This window comes from Physella acuta, unplaced genomic scaffold, assembly GCF_028476545.2.
Source record: "Physella acuta isolate Inbredline_101_S28 unplaced genomic scaffold, ASM2847654v3 ptg000741l, whole genome shotgun sequence".
NCBI classification, from domain to species: domain Eukaryota; kingdom Metazoa; phylum Mollusca; class Gastropoda; family Physidae; genus Physella; species Physella acuta.
The window spans coordinates 412,502-436,700 of NW_026732259.1; the positions used below are offsets into that span (position 1 = coordinate 412,502).

General features: G+C 34.8%; 4 protein-coding genes across 5 annotated transcripts in view; 3 read left to right on the plus strand and 1 right to left on the minus strand.

Moving 5' to 3' along the window:
• LOC131950168 (uncharacterized) overlaps positions 1–1,784 on the plus strand; it is a 238,073-nt gene extending 236,289 nt beyond the window's left edge. The window contains exon 46 of the mRNA XM_059312221.1: positions 1,331–1,784. Coding sequence (XP_059168204.1) covers positions 1,331–1,497 — 167 coding nt within the window. The 3' untranslated portion in view covers positions 1,498–1,784. The remainder of the gene's footprint in view (positions 1–1,330) is intronic.
• A 2,599-nt stretch (positions 1,785–4,383) lies between these two features.
• LOC131950169 (foot protein 1 variant 2-like) lies at positions 4,384–5,319 on the plus strand. The gene has a single exon (XM_059312222.1). It carries the CDS (start codon positions 4,384–4,386, stop codon positions 5,317–5,319), a length of 936 nt encoding a protein of 311 aa, XP_059168205.1.
• A 2,343-nt stretch (positions 5,320–7,662) lies between these two features.
• Positions 7,663–13,280, minus strand: LOC131950167 (histidine protein methyltransferase 1 homolog). The gene is made up of 9 exons (XM_059312220.1): positions 13,167–13,280; positions 10,880–10,962; positions 10,302–10,464; positions 9,850–9,950; positions 9,445–9,519; positions 8,565–8,695; positions 8,270–8,368; positions 7,897–8,012; positions 7,663–7,751 (listed from the first exon to the last, which is right to left on the minus strand). Exons 1-9 carry the CDS (start codon positions 13,216–13,218, stop codon positions 7,696–7,698), a joined length of 876 nt encoding a protein of 291 aa, XP_059168203.1. The 5' UTR covers positions 13,219–13,280; the 3' UTR covers positions 7,663–7,695.
• Positions 13,281–14,315: 1,035 nt separating this feature from the next.
• On the plus strand, positions 14,316–23,917 carry LOC131950165 (uncharacterized). 2 transcript variants are annotated; one of them, XM_059312216.1, is made up of 20 exons: positions 14,316–14,479; positions 15,356–15,500; positions 15,925–16,042; positions 16,139–16,217; positions 16,369–16,492; positions 16,735–16,852; positions 16,945–17,027; positions 17,513–17,670; positions 19,156–19,270; positions 19,453–19,533; positions 19,731–19,854; positions 20,391–20,448; positions 20,706–20,769; positions 21,020–21,167; positions 21,412–21,466; positions 21,633–21,738; positions 22,362–22,505; positions 22,914–22,967; positions 23,249–23,344; positions 23,613–23,917. In XM_059312216.1, exons 1-20 carry the CDS (start codon positions 14,351–14,353, stop codon positions 23,678–23,680), a joined length of 2,067 nt encoding a protein of 688 aa, XP_059168199.1. In that variant the 5' UTR covers positions 14,316–14,350; the 3' UTR covers positions 23,681–23,917. The 2 variants fall into 2 exon arrangements, with proteins under 2 accessions (XP_059168199.1, XP_059168200.1); XM_059312217.1 differs by lacking the exons at positions 14,316–14,479; positions 15,356–15,500; positions 15,925–16,042 and having other exon boundaries at positions 16,139–16,221.
• The last annotated feature ends 282 nt before the right edge of the window (positions 23,918–24,199 follow it).

Here is a 24,199-nt window from a genome sequence, read left to right on the forward strand (position 1 = left end):
AGAGCTATCTAACCTTTGTCCTATCTTTCAGAGAGCTATCTAACCTTTGACCCATCTTTCAGAGAGCTATCTAACCTTTGTCCTATCTTTCAGAGAGCTATCTAACCTTTGACCCATCTTTCAGAGAGCTATCTATCCCATCTTTCAGAGAGCTATCTAACCTTTGTCCTATCTTTCAGAGAGCTATCTAACCTTTGTCTAACCTTTGACCTATCTTTCAGAGAGCTATCTAACCTTTGACCCATCTTTCAGAGAGCTATCTAACCTTTGACCTATCTTTCAGAGAGCTATCTAACCTTTGACCCATCTTTCAGAGAGCTATCTAACCTTTGCCCTATCTTTCAGAGAGCTATCTAACCTTTGTCTAACCTTTGACCTATCTTTCAGAGAGCTATCTAACCTTTGACCCATCTTTCAGAGAGCTATCTAACCTTTGACCCATCTTTCAGAGAGCTATCTAACCTTTGTCCTATCTTTCAGATAGCTATCTAACCTTTGTCTAACCTTTGACCTATCTTTCAGAGAGCTATCTAACCTTTGACCCATCTTTCAGAGAGCTATCTAACCTTTGACCTATCTTTCAGAGAGCTATCTAACCTTTGACCCATCTTTCAGAGAGCTATCTAACCTTTGTCCTATCTTTCAGAGAGCTATCTAACCTTTGTCTAACCTTTGACCTATCTTTCAGAGAGCTATCTAACCTTTGACCTATCTTTCAGAGAGCTATCTAACCTTTGACCCATCTTTCAGAGAGCTATCTAACCTTTGTCCTATCTTTCAGAGAGCTATCTAACCTTTGTCTAACCTTTGACCTATCTTTCAGAGCTATCTAACCTTTGACCCATCTTTCAGAGAGCTATCTAACCTTTGTCTAACCTTTGTCCTATCTTTCAGAGAGCTATCTAACCTTTGTCTAACCTTTGACCTATCTTTCAGAGAGCTATCTAACCTTTGACCCATCTTTCAGAGAGCTATCTAACCTTTGACCCATCTTTCAGAGAGCTATCTAACCTTTGTCTAACCTTTGTCCTATCTTTCAGAGAGCTATCTAACCTTTGACCCATCTTTCAGAGAGCTATCTAACCTTTGACCCATCTTTCAGAGAGCTATCTAACCTTTGTCTAACCTTTGTCCTATCTTTCAGAGAGCTATCTAACCTTTGTCTAACCTTTGACCTATCTTTCAGAGCTATCTAACCTTTGACCCATCTTTCAGAGAGCTATCTAACCTTTGTCTAACCTTTGTCCTATCTTTCAGAGAGCTATCTAACCTTTGTCTAATCTTTGACCTATCTTTCAGAGATCCATCTAACCTTTGACCTATCTTTCAGAGAGCTTCCACCGCTCCATCAGCTTCCCATCTCAAGTCAACAACACGGCTGTCGTCGCCAAGGCAACAGCACCGTCCCCCAACCTGTCTCCCACACCCCCTGAAAGGTCAGGGCCATTCAGAATCTCCAAGAAAATCTCCAAACTCAGCTTCAAGCTCAACAAGTGATTGTCAGCCACGTGCATGAAAGTGGAATAGTCCAACAGGTTGTTTGATAAATTCAAACTTCTGTGTGCTGATGTTGAGACTTGTGGACCAACTGAAACTCTGATTGTTGATTGTGGTCTTGTGTGACACCCATTACAGCACACTTCACCAACAGTTGTGTTTATGTACCATGGTCGGGTGACTCAAACAAAGTAACAACACACATCATGATCAATGGTGCACCTGGAAGCCACCCTATATAAGGAATCTGCCCTATATCAGGAAAAGCTGCCCTATATCAGGGAGCTGTCTTATATCAGGAATCTGCCGTATATCAGGAAGAGCTGCCCTATATCAGGAAAAGCTGCCCTGTATCAGGAAGCTGCCCTATATCAGGAAGAGCTGCCCTATATCAGGAAAAGCTGCCCTATATCAGGAATCTGCTCTATATCAGGAGGCTGCCCTATACTGGAAGCTGTAATATTCCAGAATCCTGCGTACACAAGTGGTGTGCCTAGTTTGCACATAGCACCAGCTCAGTAAGGACCTGTGATAACTCAGTGAATAAAATTGATCTGTACTTATTACTAACCTAACATAATAGCTATCACAATTTTTATGAATACAACATAAATGGGACCAACAACTACTAACTCTGCACAGAAAAAAGGTTTAAGCCACTACATAAAAACTTTATGGACACATACAGCAACTAAGAATAGCATTACATTTTTAGCCTTATCTTTAGTTTTGTTGTAAAAATAATTGATGATCTAGATCAGGGGTCTCCAAACTTTTCAGTTCGAGGGCCGCATTAACTATCAAATTTCACTTCGAGGGCCAGTTTCTTCCAGGCATGTCTTTGATTTTTCTGGACAAAGTTCCTCAGCCATCACCAACAAACGTTTTTTCCGTGGACAAAAAGATCTCCGCGGGCCGGATTGAGAGGACATCGTGGGCCGCATCCGGCCCGCGGGCCGTAGTTTGGAGACCCCTGATCTAGATGATTTTTTTTATTTGATTCTATACTGACGTAACAAAGTGATGAAATACAGTGACTTGATTCAGTGGCAAATCAAAAGATCTTCAGTGTCTAGTTCTAATCAGAGTAATGTATCAACAACTAGCTCCCCTGGATTCTAATTTACTTTGCTGCATATTATAAATGAATTTCTTTGGTATAACAGATTGTGAAGATTCACTGCTGAGTATGTAGCTGAAGTCAGATATAGTCGAAAATTTCACCAGTACATAAAATTATCTTGAACACATTTCCCACAATCGTCATTCATAAACCGTCCAAATTTTCTAACAATACTCAAGTTCCAAAGATGAAGAGTTTAAAAAAACTATATATTGTTTTCATAAACCCTCTGTATCAGCTCGATTCTGTAAGAATTATCAACAAGAGCTACAGCAATTTATTTGTGTAATAGGCCTACTATCATTGAATGAAATTAAATTTTTAGCCACATTGAAATCTGTGATGAAATCAAAATAACAATTAATTCAGCTAAAAAAGTTTTTTTATTTTAAATTTCATAGGACAATCTTATATAGCACTTAAAATATAATTTATTGATCAATGTAGTGAGTGCATCAAGCAAATCAAAAACATTTTGTTTGTATGCGCTTTTTCCAATTCCTATCCTACAAATTAGGCAAACAGTAACAATGGATACTACAGATGGCAGGGACATAACTCACACTGGATTTAAAAAAACAATTTCAGATTGTTTTCTACTTTGCTTTTTATATTTTTGTGCCAAAAGAAAAAAAGCACCAAACTTAACTGTTTGGTTTTATTTGTTTGTTTTTTTATAATTAAAATAAAATATGCACCTGATTTTTTAAATATATTAAATTTTTTTAATAGTCTGTGAAAGGGCACTATTTCACATTAAAACCCAGATTGTTAAAATTGATGAATTTATCAGCACTTTCCATTTTTGAACAACTTTGTGTTAATAAACACTAAAGTAAACACAACTTCTGTTGTGTTTGTCCACTGATTTTCATTTTTTTTAACTAGAGCATTGATTGTTCCATCTTTTGACCTCAGCTTTGAGCTGTTGAGTTGAAATTGTTCATGACAACTCTATAGAACTACTCTGTGTGGAAGTTTATACTACTGTGCCATTCCATGAGTAGTTTGTGGGACAGAGGCCCCAAAGCCAGCCTTCAAATCTTTGTTATGGATTGTTATGAAACTACTTTCAAAATGTATGTATCAAATTTCATGTCAACCATTATGACTGTTGTTTTAAATATATTGTTTTTCTTTTTGAGTCCAAATCAGGATGGTCCAACATTCTTGACTTATTCATTTGACAATCCAACATTCTAGACAAGTGTTTCTTTCAGGCATCTTTCTGAAATTTCTCCTGGGACTACATAGAAAAAATATATAAAATATATAAAAAATATATATTTTAACCTGTGTCCGTCCAACCACCCCCTTTTCCTGAGAAAAATGTCTAAAAGAAACCCTGTTCTTAACTGATGATCATCTGACAGTCATCACCTGACTTATTTATCTGACAGTCATCACCTGACTTAATTATCTGACAGTCATCACCTGACTTAATTATCTGACAGTCCAACAGCGGGTACCATCCAGCTAATTTATTTAAATGTTTTTTTTTTGCTATCAGGCATGAGTTCATACACTGTATTTTTAACATCTTGAGCCTTGCTGACTAGTTGAAGTTGTAGCTATATCATTTAAATGTACGAGTATATCATGACTCATAGTGCAATGAGAGCCTTTATTTTCTATTTGAATGTTGTGTAACTTCTTCAGTTTGCTTTCTATTCTACCTGGTGGTCACGGCGCCACCTAGTGGTCTATGGTGCCACCTGGTTGGTCAAGGCACCACCTGGTTGGTCAAACGCCACCTGGTAATCATGGCGATACCTGGTTGGTCAAGGCGCCACCTGGTTGGTCAAGGCGCCACCTGGTTGGTCAAGGCGCCACCTGGTTGGTCAAGGCGCCACCTGGTTGGTCAAGGCGCCACCTGGTTGGTCAAGGCGCCACCTAGTGGTCACAATACCACCTGGTTGGTCAAGGCACCACCTTGTTGGTCAAGGCGCCACCTGGTTGGTCAAGGCGCCACCTGGTTGGTCAAGGCGCCACCTGGTTGGTCAAGGCGCCACCTGGTTGGTCAAGGCGCCACCTGGTTGGTGAAGGCGCCACCTAGTGGTCACAATACCACCTGGTTGGTCAAGGCGCCACCTGTTGGTCAAGGCACCACCTGGTTGGTCAAGGCACCACCTTGTTGGTCAAGGCGCCACCTTGTTGGTCAAGGTGCCACCTGGTTGGTCAAGGCGCCACCTGGTTGGTCAAGGCGCCACCTGGTTGGTCAAGGCGCCACCTGGTTGGTCAAGGCGCCACCTGGTTGGTCAAGGTACCACCTGGTTGGTCAAGGCGCCACCTGGTTGGTCAAGGCGCCACCTGGTTGGTCAAGGCACCACCTGGTTGGTCAAGGTGCCACCTGGTTGGTCAAGGCACCACCTGGTTGGTCAAGGCGCCACCTAGTGGTCACAATACCACCTGGTTGGTCAAGGCGCCACCTGGTTGGTCAAGGCGCCACCTGGTTGGTCAAGGCGCCACCTGGTTGGTCAAGGTACCACCTGGTTGGTCAAGGCGCCACCTGGTTGGTCAAGGCGCCACCTGGTTGGTCAAGGCACCACCTGGTGGTCAAGGCGCCACCTGGTTGGTCAAGGTGCCACCTGGTTGGTCAAGGCACCACCTGGTTGGTCAAGGCGCCACCTGGTTGGTCAAGGCACCGCCTGGTTGGTCAAAGCGCCACCTGGTTGGTCAAGGCGCCACCTGGTTGGTGATAAATGTGTGCAGCTTATACACCAAATAAGTAGATTTATGATTGTACTGAGCTCTTGAAATACTTTATTAGTGGACTAAATCTACTAATGCAAAAATGTTTTTTTTTAATTTCCTTACTTTTTATGAATTTTTAAAGAATGTTATTTTTTTTTTAAGCATCCATGTTAAAACTACCGGTAATTAAATTTTATTCATTATATTTACACAAAATCAAATTTTAAAAATCTGTTCTAAATATTGACAGGCATTTAAACTAAGAGAATTATTGTATGGAATGAGGTCTGTACATCTAACACTAAGATGGCTTCATCTCCCATGTGTTCATACCATATCAATAAGTATTGAAGCTTATCATGTTTTATAGGATGTATATTGTGAACAGACAGATGATTGTGTTGACTTCACATTTTTTTAAGACAATTGTTACTGAAAAAGTGCAATACTTTTGTACAGAGGTTTTTTTCTATTTCATATTCCTGATTGTATTTGAAATATTTTTGTAATGAAATTACATAGAGATGGCGTGCTAATATTGATATGAGCAGGTAATTCTCTTTGTAACATTCCTATGTCCTTGTACAGCCAATCATTATAATTAGGTTCACTGATCATCTTTTAGATTTTAATTTACATTCTTTTGATATTGTAAATAAGGTGTCAAAGGCTGGTAACTGATTGCTCATACTTTTTTTATTTTTGAAAGCAGATTTTGAAGGAATTTTTGGAAGGGTTTTTAGTTTTGAATACCATGTTATTAGTTGTTAGAGTTATCTGCTCTTTTTTTCAAAGTTTAGTTTCTGCATACATAGTTACATAGTGTATATATAACTAAACTCTAGAAGAAAAGTGTTTATACATTGTTCAAATCTAGCAGCTGAAAACTATGGAATAAACACTTGTACACTAGAGATAGATTCTTCACTTGGTTTGTTTACATTTTTACAAAATTTAAAATAAAATGTCAATATTTTTCTAGGCTGAAGATTATTACTTTTTGCTGCTTGATTTAGTTTGTTCATGAAGACTTAAATATTTCAATGTACAGGTATTAACTTGATTAGCAGATCCAACCATACACGTATTCATTTACCTGTGATGCTGTATTTTTATGTTGTCATAATTAGGGCTGCTCATGAAAATAATTGAACAACTTCGTATTACAGGCCACTTTAAGTTGTTACTGTCTTTAACTATATTTTTGACATTGTCACTAATTTAAATCTTAGAACACTTTTTTTATTTATTCTCAGTGTTTATGAGAAAAATATTATGTTTAGTCTCAATGTTATGTAAGAAAATTATTGAAACAAGTTTTTTAAATCTATAATGAGCAGCAGGCAAGTGATTGCTTTAATCTCCTGCTGTAATTAGTCACGGGCTGGTGGTTTTATTCTACTGGTTGGTGAGTGCTGTACTGATGCTGCATCGTATTCCTAATTTACATCCAGTTTTTGATTGGCGTTGATTGCTTTTATCTGAGCAGGTGTGAATCACTCCAACTGTGTTGTAACCTAATTTATGTTGTGAATTTTTTCAAGGTCAAGGTTGCAAGAGTTGTTCTTTTTTTAACTAAAATACTTAGGCTTACCACTGGTGATCTTACACTATTTACCAAATTACAAGTCGCCATATGTACATGTGGTCAGTTATCTTATAGGTTATTTTTCAAATTTAAAGTAGAAAGAGCAGGTAGCAAAAATTGTGAAATTTTATCATCAGCAATTTCCACTTTAATGTGATTCTAAAAATTCTTAGTAAACATAATTGTAGTTTGGTTAACTTTGCTTTAAGTAGAGCGATTACAATTCAAAAAGAAACTCACTTTCACAAAACAGAGGGCGCGGAGTTTGTGATAATGATGATGGTGTATGTGATAAACTGTATGTGATTCAGATTTTTTAATACTGTACAAGGAAAATGATTACTGTAAAATAGAACTGTTATTTGTATTTGAAAGTAAAACAAAACATTTTTAATAAAAAGAAATAATAAAGTGTTGGCTATTTAACACATTGAAATTGGTGTTGTCTCCCCTAAAGAGCTACTAGCAGGAGTATGTGTCGAGTAGTGTTTGATCCTGTCTTGTGTCTAAATGTGTCATAGGATAGATGAAGTAGTAGAGTTCAGCTCTTTCCTACCTCTGCATGTGTAGGGATTGTGTGATCAAACCAGTTTTACTTTCCCTGACTCCACATCAGAGGTTGGTTAACTCCGGTTCATCCTACCAACCCAAGTCAGGAAACCAACTTGCTGATAACCCCTCTACGTCCATTCCAAGTATAGAAGTGGACCAGAATTTGGTGAATTCTGGACCAGAACATAAAAAAAGAACAGTCGAAAAATAAATGTTTTAAAAATTTAATTTCCATGAAATCTCAGCTTGGTTCTTGAGAAGATAAGTGACGGAGACAAAGGATTTTTCTAGCTATACCTGAAAAACATTTTGACTGCATTAATAAAAAAAATATTTTAACTAATTTAACCATAAAAAACATTTAAAGTATGACAAATCTGAACTTACCAGTCGTGCATATTATTTAGAGCAATACAAAAATGACTTTAAAACCATGTTTTACCTTCAGTAATTGTATGCATTGTTACAATGCTGAAACAGTTTTGTTTTGTAACAAATTCTTCAAAGGCAGCAATGCTCCCACCAACACCAAAATAGTATTCTTTAGCAGCTAGTAATCTGTTCATCATTTGTAAGGAAGGTGATTTTAATTTAAAAGAAAAACACTATCAGATCAACTTTGCAGAGATAAAAAAAAATGTATTTGCTTTTTCAAAAGAAATGCACCACTTCAAAATCTATGCTTTTATTTTAATCTTTAACTTAATCAAATGACTGTGTAAAAAAAAGGCACCTGTATCAATTAATTAAAATAAAACATTTTAAACTATTTATACTTAAACAAATGCTGGAAGAACAGCTGTAATAAAGGATACACAAGTCCGTTTTGGGCAAGTGTTGCTTTAAAAACTTGATGCAGCTTTGGATAGTTCTCTGTGTTGTAGATAGTCTCAGCACTCAATATGATATCATACCTATGTAAGTTTAATGAGGCATTAATAAATAAATACATGCAGCTGTTTCCTAATTAAAAGAACACATATGGTAAATAGAGTTTGATAAAAGCAATTAGAATCAGCTGACACACCACATGATTTTATCACATGATGCATCACACGACTCTATTTTCAAGTTGAGACAAGAATTGACAATTGGTTTAAAAGTTCAAACCTGAGATTCTGTTGTTCAGCTAGTTGACTGAAACTTGCCCAGTCACCAGCAAAAAACTGACTGCTCACTTCTCCACCTTCTGAGTTGTTGACAACATTCGTATGGGTCAAGATTTGAAGCACTTCCTCATTCTATCAGAACCACAAACAATCAAACCATTATAGAGTTGCTCACAGAAACTGTTACTTTAGCTAATCTGTAATGCCAGTTGACATACTGAAACAATCTACAACTATTTATATTCAGTACTGCCTTACAATTGCCAAATATTGGAATCAAATTAGAATCTAACATGACAACTCCATTTCAAAGAAGTTTTAAAAAGTTTTTTTGAGGAATAGAAACAGAGTATGACTGCATATTTCCATTTCTTCAAATAAATGCTACTCCTTTTTATTTGAAATTATGGAAGAATGGATCTGTGAAAAATTAAAAAGTCAGTTGGCAGAAAAAAAATAGTGGTCAGCAGTATGAACTTGAGGCTTTTGAGTTAAGTCTTTGTGCTCTACCACTAGTCCACTCCATCCCACATTATTTTTTTTTCCCATGGAATATTTTTTCTAAAGCAGAAAAAGGGGATTGCCGTAAAAAAATTGAAGTTACTTAAACTATTTTCAACAAACTTATACCAAATTTAATTTCATGCAACTAATAACTTACATAATCCTGAGTTTAATTCCAAGTAACAAATAACTTTCTTAATCCTGGGTTTTATTTCATGTAACAAATAACTTACATAATCCTGAGTTTAATTTCATGTAACAAATAACTTACATAATCCTGAGCTTAATTTCGTGTAACAAATAACTTACATAATCATGAGTTTAATTTCGTGTAACAAATAACTTACATAATCCTGAGTATGTAACAAATAACTTACATAATCCTGAAAGTCCACTCGCTGTGCACCACACTTAATGCAGTAAAGCCCTGGCAAGCCAACACCACACCCAAGCTGAAAGCAGACAAAACTTGTATACAAACTGACTACCTGTACAAAGATTAAACTGACCACCAAAACACAATGCTTAGCCAACATTCACTAAATATTTTAAGTTTTTTCACTATTTTTTAAATAGTAAAAATAGGATTTTAAACTCTTGTTTGCTTTATACATTTTTAGTATCAAAATTATCAACATAACTTTTAACCAAGAAATATTTGAAAAGATAGAGTGACACAGTGTAGCTCTATAAAGATATCTCTTTAGAAATTCTTATCTCACAAATACAATACCAAAAATGACACAGGCAATTTTCTAACCTAAAAGTGTAAGAAAAACAACCTCCAGAACTAGCTTCCTCTTGATGTCGAGTGACGTCCCAGATGGATGTGATGACAGGTAACTTATCAAATCTAATCCACATTCCCAAATTTTTAATCCACCTAAAAAAGTAAACAATCATATATATACTTTCAATGACAGTCAAATGTATGAAAGTAAAACAGTATTATATATATACAGCCCTATGTATGTAGACATGAAATTCGTTAAAATAAATCAGACTGTACAAATAATGTAAAGTTAATTCAATTATATTTTATGTAATATTTTATAACATTTAATTATATATTACAAATGTATACAGTTTATAAGTTTCAAAGCTTATCTTCATACCTTACAGATTCAAGTAAATTGTTTGATAAGATAAGAAAGTACAACATTTTAATTACACAATTAGCAAGATATACTTTTTAAAAGAGTTTGAGAATAACATTTATTACAGTTGACTATACCTTCGTACTCTCCTGCCACTAAGTCAGAATGGGAGACAACTGCTTTAATGATCTTCTCAGATGATGAAAGTGTGTCTTTTTCTTCAAGTATTTTTTCTTCAATAGAACTGGTATCTACAATATTTAATGTGTGCTTTCCAAAGGTCAACTGCTTTAAATCAAGCTGGGGGAAAAGTCACAGTTAGTTATAAATGTTTTAATTTACAATCTTTAGTTTACTGTTTTGCAAATTACCTACAATAATTTATGACAAGTTAAATTTTTTAAATATTATTAGGTTAATAAAGAAATGTGCTATATACAATCAAAACAAATAGCACCTCCAAGTATCTGTTATAGTTAAGTTATATGACAAGTTAACTTTTAATTTACAAAAGAAGCATAGAGCTATGAATAATGGCACATATTAGAATAAATCCTGTAAGAACATCAAGATGTGTATGCAGTCAAAACAATAAGCCTTAAATGGTAGTGCATGACATGTAAATGTAGTAATCGAGAAAATAAATAAGTTCATAATTAAATAAGTAGAAAAAAAATTAAATAAATTGAAAAAATATCAAAGAGATAATCAGTACCTTACTTGAAAGACTATTTAAAAAGTCCTTGACTTCAAATGCTGGAGAAACATCTGTTAAATCTTTGCATGGTTCAGGGGAGCCTTAAGTAAAAAAAACAACACAGTACAAAAATCTTGTGCATTTTCTGTATTTGTTGGCTGAAATTTGAAATAAACACTACCTATAGACAAGTAAGTAATATTAATTCCTAGTTTACTACTTACAACTTAACAAACCCATATATTTTTTTTTTTCATTTTTTTTAATAAACTTCTAGACCTATTTATTGAATTAATATTACTCTTGAAACATGGCCTTCTGAAATGAAACTGAAAGAACTTCTATTTGCGTAAATTAAGCTGCTGATCAACTGCTCTCAAGTTACTAGTCTACTATGATTTAAGTAACTTTATTAGTTTGATTCATTGCATTAGAGACCTATTGAACAGATTGCTTCCAAAAGGACAAAAGTAGCCCTACTAAATATTTTTTGTGGGTTAGTTGAATATTTCAATAGTCGGACAGCATTGGTAGAGCATGCTACTGCTGACCTGAGTTTGGATTGTGGGCTTCAGTCTCTGTAGCATGCAGAGGCGTAGCAACCCTTCCCGGCACCCGGGGACAAACTTTCAATTTGCACCCCCCTCAAACTTTCGATTTGCATCCCCCCTCAAACTTTCGATTCACACCTCCCCCCTCAAACTTTCAATTTGTTTTTCCAACCCATTTTGGCGCCCCCCTAAGGTCGGCGCCCGGGGACATATGTCCCCCCCCCCCCGCCCCCCCCCCCCCCCTCACTACGCCTCTGGTAGCATGTCCTTGATTCTACCCATCTCTGATGTGTACCTTACTAATGTTAAGGTGGCTGGGCACAGTGCTTACCACACTATTCCTTCATATACCAAAGTTACAGAAACAGATGAACTCTACTTTATCTGCCAGATATTATTTTATTAAAATGTTCACATAATATGCAAATATGCTTATATTTATTTATGGTGCATGTATTTTTATTTTGTAGCCTTACTTGTGGTGTTTTTTTTTAAATGACTACTCGGAAAAAGATGTTTTGGTAGAAAATACGAAACTCAATAGTTCTGTGCCTACGCAGTGACCTTAATACACACACACATGCACAGTACCATCGAAAACATCACCGCGAATGAAGGCGGTAGTTTCTCTCCATTCACATTGCACATGTGTATCTTTTTCTGACTAGAATCTGCCAATTTTTTAACAATAAAATTTTTAAAAAATGATTTTACTTTTTTTTTTACTTTTTTATGAGCTTGGGTTGCAAGATTTTTATTTAGTCCTCAATTTAAATTTCCAATACATTTACTAAAAGTTGTTTTTACAGCTTCCAGTGAGGCTAGCTACAAATAGTCAAATAACAAAGTGAGTTACTCAGTCTACCCAGAAAGGCCTACCCCTCATGTCTCAGACTGAGAGACTGAGATAGACTGACAGTCTCATACTCTCGGACTGCACTCTGCACTAAGACACCATCATGACCATGTATTTTTTAGGCCAATTCTAGCTGGAACAAACTAGGGCCCTATCACCTATGCCAGTAGTTAGTTACAGTGGTAATCTATCGTTTTGGGTACGTAAAATCGCCCGCGATTTGTAATGTGAAAAACAGGTGACTCCTTAAATTTTAATAATTATTTCACATTTTGAGGAGGATTTATGTTTTTAAAAATTCAAAAATGTTTCCTTGATTCATTTATGTACCTGTTTTTAAACAATTGAATTAAAACTTTTCCGTAATAAATGAAGACTAGCGATGTTTCCAACAGATGCAACCATGCTCATTTACTATAGCAGCCATCTTGTCGAAGTTTTATTTTTATAAGCTTTTAGCGCCAGATTCAGGGGGAAGCCACTCTATTTTACAAATGGCTGCTGTTTATATAGCAAATCTTGCTCTCAGACACTGCTGTTTAAAGTTAATTTCTGGCCTATATCGATATATTTAGCCATTGATTTAGGTTTATTATTCATTTATCTATAATATTTGACACAAAAGTATGACAATATACTTCTATTAAAGCCTTGACAACGAGGTAACGTTTTCGTACATAAATAGCCGCGGGCGATTTTACGTACCCAAAACGATAGATTACCGTTACAGTATGCTCCCCATAAAAATTCAACAAACTGCTTTTTTTTTTATTTACCAAGTAAAAACTCTGAGCTGATAAGTGAGTGATAACGATAATTTTAATTAATGCATATTTATTAGGCTAGGTAGATCTAATAATTATATTATTATTTTAAAAAATAAAAATAGAAAATGAACCTGTATCTGCAGGATCTGATTCTGGGGCATCAAAATTGAACAAAAATGACATATTTGAATTTACTTTTATTTAGACAACTGGCTGGACTTTCGCTTTTAATAATGAACTCTTTAGTTCATTGAGTTAGCTTTGGGTTGAGCCGGTGATTTCGACGTTTCTCTTTTCGTCATTAGAAGTTAGTAGTATGTTACAATTTGACTGTCCCTCAAAAATTAGTTAATTTTTTGAACATCAGAACAACTAGAAATATTAAATAAACAACACTGTGCACAAATACATTTCAATAGTGCTATTGCAACATTTGTGTGTGTGTGTGTTTTGGTTTTGTTTGGTTGTGGTTGGGTTTGTGTTAGCGTTTGGATTTGTTTTCGTTTGCTTTTTTGTTTGCGTTAGTGTTTGTGTTTTCTTTGCGTTAGTGGTTGGGTTTGTCTTTGTGATTGTTTTTGTGTTTTCGTTTGTGTTTGTTTTGTGTTAGTGTTATGTTTGCGGTTTTTTTGTTTTTTTGTTTTGTGTTTTGGTAGGTTGTGGTTAGGGTGGGCAATGCCGGGTAAATGCTGATTACTAAACACACAAGTTATAGTCCTTTACAGATACGTTTTTCAGATATGCCAGTGCAGGGCCTGACCGGGACGGCTAGTAACTTATAATAATAATATGGACATTCATACATCTGACAATAAATTTATGACAATATATTTATAATGATCGGCGGACTATAGTGCCAAATAGGCAGTTCATCCAGATAACAATACCGAAATTCCGTAAATGCCAACAAACACACTATTCTGGAAAAAAAAACCCACCATCATAAGCTGATATTTGGTTACTCACCCCCCCCCCCCCCTTCCACACACACACACATTATATATCGCACCCCACTTTATTCTAATATTCACTCATAGGGTTATCAGTTATGTTATTTACAGAGAAAGACCATTGATGTTCTTTGTTATTTTGACAGAATAAAATTATTCATGTAATTATAAAACATATTTATATTAAGTTGACCTAATCAAACTTAAATCTAGTAGCGAGATCCACTTGCACAAATGCTATTTATATTAGGTCAGGGTAGGGCTCATTTTATTATTTATCGAAATAACAGTTTTCCGAAACAACCGGAAATTGATATTCTTGTTTATGTCTTCACGAAGTTAGTTTTTTAAATGAAGAAAAGTCTATAATGGACAGAGAAATATTATCGCTTTTCGATGAAAAAGCTACAACTATTAACTCAACAAAATGTCTATCGTGGTCTCACGATAACAAGGCTGCATTATGCTGTGCAGATAAACTTATTATAATAAATGTTGTAAGTAACATGTCGTGTAACAGCGGTAACGACAGACGCGAACTGACTCGACTCGACTGCTCACTGGGTGGAGACTGGCCTTGCTTACACACAAGCTACACAAGTTGTTCACATCACATCACAATTCAGTGCTAACGGCTAAGAAAGAAGAAACTAGATCTAGCTTCTAGATCTAATTTACTACGAACCATCAGTATTATTAGAATAAGAATCACTACACTTAACACTTGTTTTATGGGAAATCCCGTTGGAACAAGTTTTGACGTTTTATACCCCCCCCCCCCCCCCATCTTTGGAAATATGAAAATTTTAATATTTAAATTATCTTCAGGTCATCTAGAATCTAGCCTATGTCATAATTATTACAAATCTATAACTATTAATCGTATTATATAGTATAGGCCCTATATACTATACTATAACGATATACTATAGGCTATACTAGAACTATAATAGATCTATTAATGTATGTATGTATGTACTATGAGTATGAACTATGTATTGTATTGCTAATAGTAATAGTTTTAAAAAACAGATTTATCTATGATGATTCTCCAAGTTCAACAGCAGCAATACTTATACTTTATTGTAACTGTATTCTACACACTACTAGTACACACTACACAACAATTTACAGGATTTAGGCATACAGTGCTTGCATACAGTGTGGTAACAGATAGGGGACTAGTAAATTAAATTTTAATTTTTTTTTAAATATCAAATTAATAATCTGAAGCTGGTAAGCCTACTGGGTAAACCCCATGTTATGTTATTATGTATGGACATAGCCTTTTGGGCTTAGTTTTAATACAGTTTCTTATTTTTCCTTTTTCCTTGAAATATTATTATAATATAGGCCTGTTTCTAATTTTTTAGATATCAAATGCAAACCTCAGCACTATGACAGATGTTTATAGAACAATAATTGATGAAACTCCTGACATTTCAACCAACCTGGACAGTTTTTCATTCACAAGTGATCTCCTGGTTTTAAAAGCATCCCTCTCGCGACTCAATGAAGGTATCTGTCTTTAATCATAAGAGAAATTTTAAAATTTGAATAAAATAAAAGCTTTTGATTCATTTTTAGATTTTAAGCATGTATTTGATGAGTAATATGTATGTACATACTTAAAGGTTTTTAAATAGGCCTATTTAATTGTAATTTGGATATTTTCCATTTAAGTTGTGTAGTTGTGGTCATCCAGGAAGTTTTTTTTTAGAAATTATTTTTCTTGTGAATTTATTATCCTTTAATCACTTGGATTTAGAAAGGGAAAGTTGTAGTTCTGTTACATACTGAAGATGTTTACATGTTTTTAAGTTATGTTTCTTTTTTATCCATTTTTCACGTTAAGGCAAAATGTTAATAGTTACACTGCTACTTTTTATTTTCTTAAATTACTGACCTTTATATTAATTCATAGACTTTTTTTGTTTTGCAGCAGAAAAACAGAGGTTTATTACAGATCCTTCACTCTGTGAAGACTTTATTTATTCCAATGCTATGTTGAATTCATTTAAACATGCAATATTTTCCCCTGTATATATGAGTTCACAAAGGTAATTTTAATTCCTTAAAGAATTTATATTACAACATTAATCTTTGTTGAAACAGTGTAAACGCTTACTCAAAGCTAATTCATCTACTATTTTCAGACCCCAAAATCTTCTAGCTGCTCTAACATTTGATCATAGAGTTATCATTTTCACTGATACCCCTACTGGCTGGGTTATAGTAAGTAAGTCTTTGCTTTTGGTAATTAGACAAACCTAAAAGCAAAAATGGTTATATTTATTTTAATTTAATCTTGATTTTTTTAGCATAATTGCAATTTATATTTATAGAAATGTACTTCAGTTTCAACTAAACATTACTTTTCTTTCAGCAAATGGATTGTAGCCCTTTAATTAAAAAGCAGACTTTGTTAAATATGAGTCTGCCTCTAACGATTGGTCAAGACATTAGTTTGAGTGATTACATTGATTTGATGTACAGCATGTCAACTGTTGGTCAGTATCATCACTGCTGAGTCCAAGTTTTTAATTAGTTTTCTTATTTTCATTTAGTATAGACTGAGTCAATGTTCTCTACATTTTTCTTGGTATTCCTATAGTCTATAAGTAAATATTAAAACAATTAATTTTGTTTTAAATTTTAACTTGATATATTTAATAGTTTTTAAATGAATAATGCGACAATTATCTTGTCCTAGTTTTTAAATAAATATGGAAACAATTATCTTGTCCTACAGAGATTGAGTGGTCCAATGTGTTTACCTTGAAAGGGGAAACCCCTTTCTTGTTACTTTTTACTGGCACCAGAAATGGAAATGTCAATGCCTGGAAGGTCAACATTCCTTTTGAAACAAAGTAAGCTTTTGGTTTCATCTCAGTTTTTACATCTTTGCTTTGTTTGTGTTTTGAAGGTGATTACTCTTGATTGTTTATTTTGTCTCCCAAAGAGAAGACTTCATACATCTGTATACAGACAAATATCATTCCGAAGTATCATCAGTTAAATGGCTGCCTCAGAATTTATACATGGGTATGTAAAATTGTATTTAGCTTCTTCAGTGGCTAGAAATAACTTTGTTTTTAATGTCAACATTGTATAATTTTTTTCTATGTAACATTAGTAAACCATATAGTTAGACAAGACACTGAATAGGAACCTCTTCAAGGTCTATTACATGGTTTGCTTGTTTTCAAAGAATTATTTTTGTTTAACTCCCTACTGCTTACCCTTATCCATGTACCCTAATCTACATGTGAAGGGAGACAACTTACTTAAAAATTAAAAATGCCTTTTTAATTGTTTAATAAAATTACTTTCTATCATTAAGTTCATTATAAATTGAACTTAATTAAAAGCTTTATTATCTCTAATGCTTCTTGATAACCTGCTCACTATCTTTTATAACATTGTTGTAGGCAGTAGAGGGTTAAACCAATTTGTATTGCTGTACTGTACTGCAGACTCTAACAAAAAAAAATTAAAAGAAATATTTCCTTCTATAAACCTCCCATTAGGTCTGCTGTCTGTCGGCTATGCTGACGGCTCAGTGCGTGTGCTGGAGGTGTTTGTGGACTCAGAGGACAGCATTGGTCTGGCCATGAGGGAAATATTTTCTGATCTGTTGGCCGACAAGCTTGCTATATCTGACATGGGCTGGGCCCACCCAAACAGGGTTTGGTGTTGTTTTTATCTGGACCTAGTCTCACTATATTCAGTTAAATACCTGAGGTCTGACTTCAGTTAAATACCTGAGGTCTGACTTCAGTTAAATACCTGAGGTCTGACTTCATACAGTTAAATACCTGAGGTCTGACTTCAGTTAAATACCTGAGGTCTGACTTCAGTTAAATACCTGAGGTCTGACTTCAGTTAAATACCTGAGGTCTGACTTCATACAGTTAAATACCTGAGGTCTGACTTCAGTTAAATACCTGAGGTCTGACTTCAGTTAAATACCTGAGGTCTGACTTCAGTTAAATACCTGAGGTCTGACTTCATACAGTTAAATACCTGAGGTCTGACTTCAGTTAAATACATGAGGTCTGACTTCATACAGTTAAATACCTGAGGTCTGACTTCAGTTAAATACCTGAGGTCTGACTTCAGTTAAATACCTGAGGTCTGACTTCAGTTAAATACCTGAGGTCTGACTTCATACAGTTTAACACCTGTGGTCTGACTTCATACAGTTTATTACCTGATGTCTGACTTCATACAGTTAAATACCTGAGTTCTGACTTGATACAGTTTAATACCTGAGGGCTGACTTCATACAGTTTATTACCTGATGTCTGACTTCATACAGTTAAATACCTGAGTTCTGACTTCATACAGTTTAATACCTGAGGGTTGATTTCATACAGTTAAATACCTGAGGTCTGACTTCAGTTAAATACCTGAGGTCTGACTTCATACAGTTTTATACCTGAGGGTTGATTTCATACAGTTTATTACCTGAGGTCTGACTTCATACAGTTTAATACCTGAGGTCTGACTTCATACAGTTAAATACTTGAGGTCTGACTTGATACAGTTGAATACATGAGGTCTGACTTCATACAGTTTAATACCTGAGGGTTGATTTCATACAGTTTATTACCTGAGGTCTGACTTCATACAGTTTAATACCTGAGGGTTGATTTCATACAGTTTATTACCTGAGGTCTGACTTCATACAGTTTAATACCTGAGGTCTGACTTCATACAGTTTAATACCTGAGGTCTGACTTCATACAGTTTAATACCTGAGGGTTGATTTTATAGTCACTGTCTTATTAAATTGAGATATAAGTATGGTTAATGACAAAATGAATGCCGATTCTGTTAGTTATCAACATATTTAAAAAAAACTTTTTGGTTAAACCTATATGCCCTAATAAGACATATGTATGTAGATATTTATTATAAAGGGCATTGAAACAACACTATGTTTGTTGGCCATCTTTGTATTAAATTTTTAAATAATTATATTAAATTTGCACATCAGAAGTGTGTAATTAAATGGTTCTTCTCTGACCACCAATACATTCAACTGCTTTAAAAAGTAAGAAAATACTTTCAAATATGAAAATTCTTTTAATTTTCTATACAGATTCAAGTTTGTATTTTAGACATGACCATGGCTATTTAACATGGTGAATGGTGCTTTTTTGTTCAGGAAACCTCAGTGCTAGTGGTCTGTAAACAATACTTTCTGTTTGTCTATGGCTTGAAGGACTACTCCATGTTTTTTGCTAACAATTATCTGGTGGATTCTGGGATGCCTCTGTCATGTAAGTGATACAGTTAAATGTTTGAACTCTAAAACTCTCTTCACATTCACTAACCATGAAACTAAAATGATTTTAATTTTATTTTTTAAATAATTTGAGCCTTAACCATGTTTCATTACAAAAAGTTTTTAAAAATTTGATTGGTTATAAAGATATACTAAAATATTTTTATCTTTTCTTAGCTATTTCTATGTGTGGAGCGCATGGTGTTGCCTCTTCTCATGATGGTCTCAATTATAACTTCGAAATCAAAATAGAATCTGGTACTATTTTTTAATCTAGTTCTAAGCACAACCTAAAACCAAACTTTTTATAGAGGGTCTTTCAGAGCTGTATTCAGAGATTAAAAAAAAAGCTTCTTCACCTGAAAATAAATTTATATTTAAGTTACCATCTGAAATCATTCTCTTACAATTTATTTTTTTATGTTCCTGCTTTAATTATTATGTAAATGTTGCAGGTCAAATATCTCTTGACCTCTCTAAGATGAATATATCATGTCTGCTCCACGGCTTTGAGATCCAGTGGTTGTGTATGGGAACAGCTGTCTCGCCCTCCTCTGGTATATGTTTAACTGCTCACAAGTTAGTTCTTTCATTCATGGTCTTCTGCATGGTCTGTCTCACCATTCACTGTTTGAACTGTCTCACCATTTACTGTTTGAACTGTCTCACCATTCACTGTATAAACTGTCTCACCATTCACTGTATAAACTGTCTCACCATTCACTGTATAAACTGTCTCACCATTCACTGTATAAACTGTCTCACCATTTACTGTATAAAATGTCTCACCATTCAATGTTTGAACTGTCTCACCATTCACTGTATAAACTGTCTCACCATTTACTGTATAAAATGTCTCACCATTTACTTTATAAACTGTCTCACCATTCTCTGGTACATGTTTAACTCCCCACTTGTAAGTTCTTTCATCTCACCATCCTTTAGTTGAACTGTCTCACCACCTAGTTAAATTGTTTCACCATCCATTCAGTGGCTTGATAATTCCTGATTACATTGCTTACACATTCTATACAAACTCTTTCAATTCCTGAATACATTAGCATATTCCAACCATACTAACATTTTTGTCTTAACTTACTTCATTACTTCAACAGAATAAATTACAGTGCTAAAGTACTCGACTTAAACAAAAAATATTTGAACAGACAAAAGGTATTATTTTTGCATTAGTTAAATATTTTTAATTTTTTTATAATGGTGCTGCAGTTCCACCAACTTAAAATATCTATTTATCTATCTGAATGATACTTTATAACATTAAAAATGATTTTGTGTATCATATTTATCATTTTTTATAAATTATTTTCTGTACAAAATAAATAACTATTATAAAGTTAAAAAAACTCTTATATTAATGCTACTTACCAACATAATTATTTAAAACTAAATTATTGTTATTATGTCACTAGGTCATAATGACATCACTTTTAAAAATGACAAAAGAGGCAGTGAAAGAAATACTCGTAACTACAGGTAAGCTTAAATTGCTTGCTGAGTGCACTCATGCATGACGCTGTAATTTTTACATTTTGCATACAAATGATTTTTTTGTTTTTATTGTTAAAACATAAATGTCCAAGCTATGGATTGTTTGGTAGTTGGGCATTACTTAAAAGTATCTCGTTGTTAAACCTGGATACCGTATGCTGTTACTTAACGTCTAACTCTGTGCTAAAGGTTTGCTATGTAGAGATGAAAACATGCGGTGTGTACCTATCTGCAGGTGTGTTCCTGTCCCCCCAGCATACAATGATTTACCTCCGCCTCTACATTCAGCAAATATTTAAGAACGACGAAGATCTGAAAGATGTGCTAGACATTTATTACCTACTAGACAGCTACAACACTATAAAATCACTGCAGATTATGAGGTTTGGTTCATTACTTTTTGTAGGTCTATAGAATTACTATATTTTGTTTTCTTGAACGTCTTCACAATTTGCATGACCGTTATTTGTTTTTGAATTTTATTTATATTTGTTATTTACATATATATTTTTATATCATCCCAGCATGCCATAAAATACACTTTGATGAACAGATTAGATCATTTTTAGCCAAATAGTAAATTATTTTTCTTTTAAATTAAAATTTTTGTCCTTTTTTTTTTCTCAGAGACATGTTATTGTTTATGAAACATTGGACAACAATAAAGATACAGTATGAAAGGGTAGGTCAACTGAATGTTAACCATGAATTTCAATTATTAATTAGATTAGAGATAGATTGTATAGTTACATGTTGGTTAGTTTTTCCTTCAATTGCTGAACCCGAGTGTGTTTATAATTAGAAATTCAGAATTAAAATCCCAACTTGTGTGAAAACTTCACCTACAGGAGCTAGAATGGGTGAGCTCGTCGTATGAAGAAACCACAGAACGTCTGCTAGTTCTACATGTGGAGTCTTGTCTTAGTCAACTCCCTTCTGCTCCTGATTTGCAAGGTAAATGTATAAATCAGGTATACAAGTCATTTGAATGATTATGATTGTAATATAACTGAGGGTGTTGAATAACTGAGCATGTAGATGTTGTAATGGTGACATAACTGTGAGGGTGTTGATGTTGTAATGGTGGCATAACTGTGAGGATGTTGATGTAATGGTGACATAACTGTGAGGATGTTGATGTTGTAATGGTGGCATAACTGTGAGGATGTTGATGTAATGGTGACATAACTGTGAGGATGTTGATGTTGTAATGGTGACATAACTGAGTGAGTTGATGTTGTAATGGTGACATAACTGTGAGCATGTTGATGTTTTAATGGTGACATAACTGAGAATGTTGATGTTTTAATGGTGACATAACTGAGCTTGCTGATGTTTTAATGGTGACATAACTGAGGATGTTGATGTTTTAATGGTGACATAACCGACCATGCTGATGTTTTAATGGTGACATAACTGTGAGTGAGTTAATGTTGTAATGGTGACAGAACCGAGGTTGCTGATGTTTTAATGGTGACATGACTGAGGATGTAGATGTTGTAATGGTGACATAACTGTGTCCAAGCTGATGTTGTAATGGTGACATAACTCAGCATGCTGATGTGTCCATCTACCAGAGATTCAGGTAGTGAAGGCCATGCTGACCTGGATTATGGACCAAGACACAAGGCTAACAAGAGCCAAGGAGAGACTTGATCTGGACTGGTTAAAAAGTGCTTGTCAGGACTCGGACTTTCCCAAGTGTGCTATCTGTTTTAGTGATATCCTTTGTTGATGGGACATTTGTTTTAGAACTTTTTTAACTTAGGTGACTTGTATAGATTGGACATTTGTTTTAGAACTTTTTAACTTAGTGACATGTATAGATGGGACATTTGTTACAGAACTTTTTTAACATGATGACTTGTATAGATAGGACATTTGTTTTAGAACTTTTCAACTTAGTGACTTGTATAAATGGAACATTTGTTTCAGAACTTTTTTACCAATTATTATAATCAGTTTTGTGATTTTAATTTCATTTAAAAATCCTTTTAAAACTTATTAAAAAAACAAGTCTAGAGTTAAGGCCAGTGCTTGCTAGGATGAAAAAAAACTTTGAATGTTTAAAACTGAGTAGAAAGTGTTAAATGAAAAAAGTTGAGGTAACAAATCTTAACCCAGCATACAGTTCCAACTGATAGGTCAGCTAATGGTACAGTGTACAAGGGGACACACCATGCGTAAGTTGATGGATGGTTGGATTCTTGTTTGGGCGGGGTCCGTCAATGTTTTCTTAGTTTGGTCAATGCCTGCCCCATGTCAATGTCTGGTCAGTGTCAATGTCTGCCTCATGTCAATGTCTGGTCAATGTATGTCTGATGTCAATGTCTGCGTCTGGTCAGTGTCAATGTTTGTCTGATGTTAATGTCTGTTTGATGTCAATGTCTGTCTGATGTCATTGTCTGTCTGATGTCATTGTCTGCCCCATGTCAATGTCTGTCTCAATGTCTGTATCTCCCAGATCTGTGCAGCCTGAGTCTCCTGCCCTGCCAGGACCCATCAGTGAGAACATGTGAGTCATGTGGACATCCAGCAGTCAGCCCAGAGCTTCTCTCAAGTGAGTCTGTTACACTTGCCACATTGGCAGTCATCTCATTTGTTTACACTTGCCACATTGGCAGTCATCATTTGTTTTACAACTAATAGAATGCCATTTGTAAAAGCATAGCTGTTTAATGTTTATTTTAAATAGAACAGAGAATATAAGGTTATATTAATACACAAAATTGATTTTATTTGCTGATGTCTGTAAGTGTATCAGTATGTATAAGCACATCATTGACAACTCTAAACAACATATCAGGTAAAAAAAAAATTTATTTCAGATGTGAGTATGGTGAAGTTACAGTTCATGTGTGTGTTATGTGGAGGCTTTCTCAGGCACGCATCGTAGTACGTGGCCAGACATATGGAACACTTGACATTGTCTGGACACTTCCTAATACATCTTATCATCAGTCTGGACACTTCCTAATACATCTTGACATTAGTCTGGACACCTTCATCACTGGATGCTAATTAAAGCAAGGCTGCACACATCCCAATACAAATATCTCACTGATCAAAGTCTACTTCAATAAACAATGTACAGTGTCTAAAGAAAGTTGTTGCTGTTTTTTAGTCTGGTCCTTGTTAATGTATTTGATAGTCTCACTTAGCTTAGGTTGTGTGGCAGCAAGTTGCGATAAGGTACTGTTGTGAACTGGCAACCTGTTTAAGATAAGCAGAGATTAGGTGAGAAACTCAACAGGTTGTCCAATGAACTTTAAACTTTCATAATTAGAGACTGTAAAATGAAACTGATTTGTAACTACACATTTTTTAACTGAATATACATAATTGTGATCGATGTAGGTCATGTATAACCCCCCCCCCTACAGTTTTTTGGTAAAACTGTAACACCATCATGAAT

What these genes read in the sequence shown, in the direction of transcription:
- LOC131950167 (XM_059312220.1), bottom strand. Translation starts at nt 13,218, where the DNA reads ATGTCATTTTTGTTCAATTTTGATGCCCCAGAATCAGATCCTGCAGAT. An exon ending in GCTGAACAACAGAATCTCAG is followed by an intron (nt 8,369 to 8,564) that starts GTTTGAACTTTT and finishes AAACTTACATAG; the next exon opens with GTATGATATCATATTGAGTG. An exon ending in CTTGCCCAAAACGGACTTGT is followed by an intron (nt 8,013 to 8,269) that starts GTATCCTTTATT and finishes AATGATGAACAG; the next exon opens with ATTACTAGCTGCTAAAGAAT.
- LOC131950169 (XM_059312222.1), top strand. Translation starts at nt 4,384, where the DNA reads ATGGCGATACCTGGTTGGTCAAGGCGCCACCTGGTTGGTCAAGGCGCC.
- LOC131950165 (XM_059312216.1), top strand. Translation starts at nt 14,351, where the DNA reads ATGGACAGAGAAATATTATCGCTTTTCGATGAAAAAGCTACAACTATT. An exon ending in CCTCTCGCGACTCAATGAAG is followed by an intron (nt 15,501 to 15,924) that starts GTATCTGTCTTT and finishes TTTGTTTTGCAG; the next exon opens with CAGAAAAACAGAGGTTTATT. An exon ending in AAATCACTGCAGATTATGAG is followed by an intron (nt 21,168 to 21,411) that starts GTTTGGTTCATT and finishes TTTTTTTCTCAG; the next exon opens with AGACATGTTATTGTTTATGA.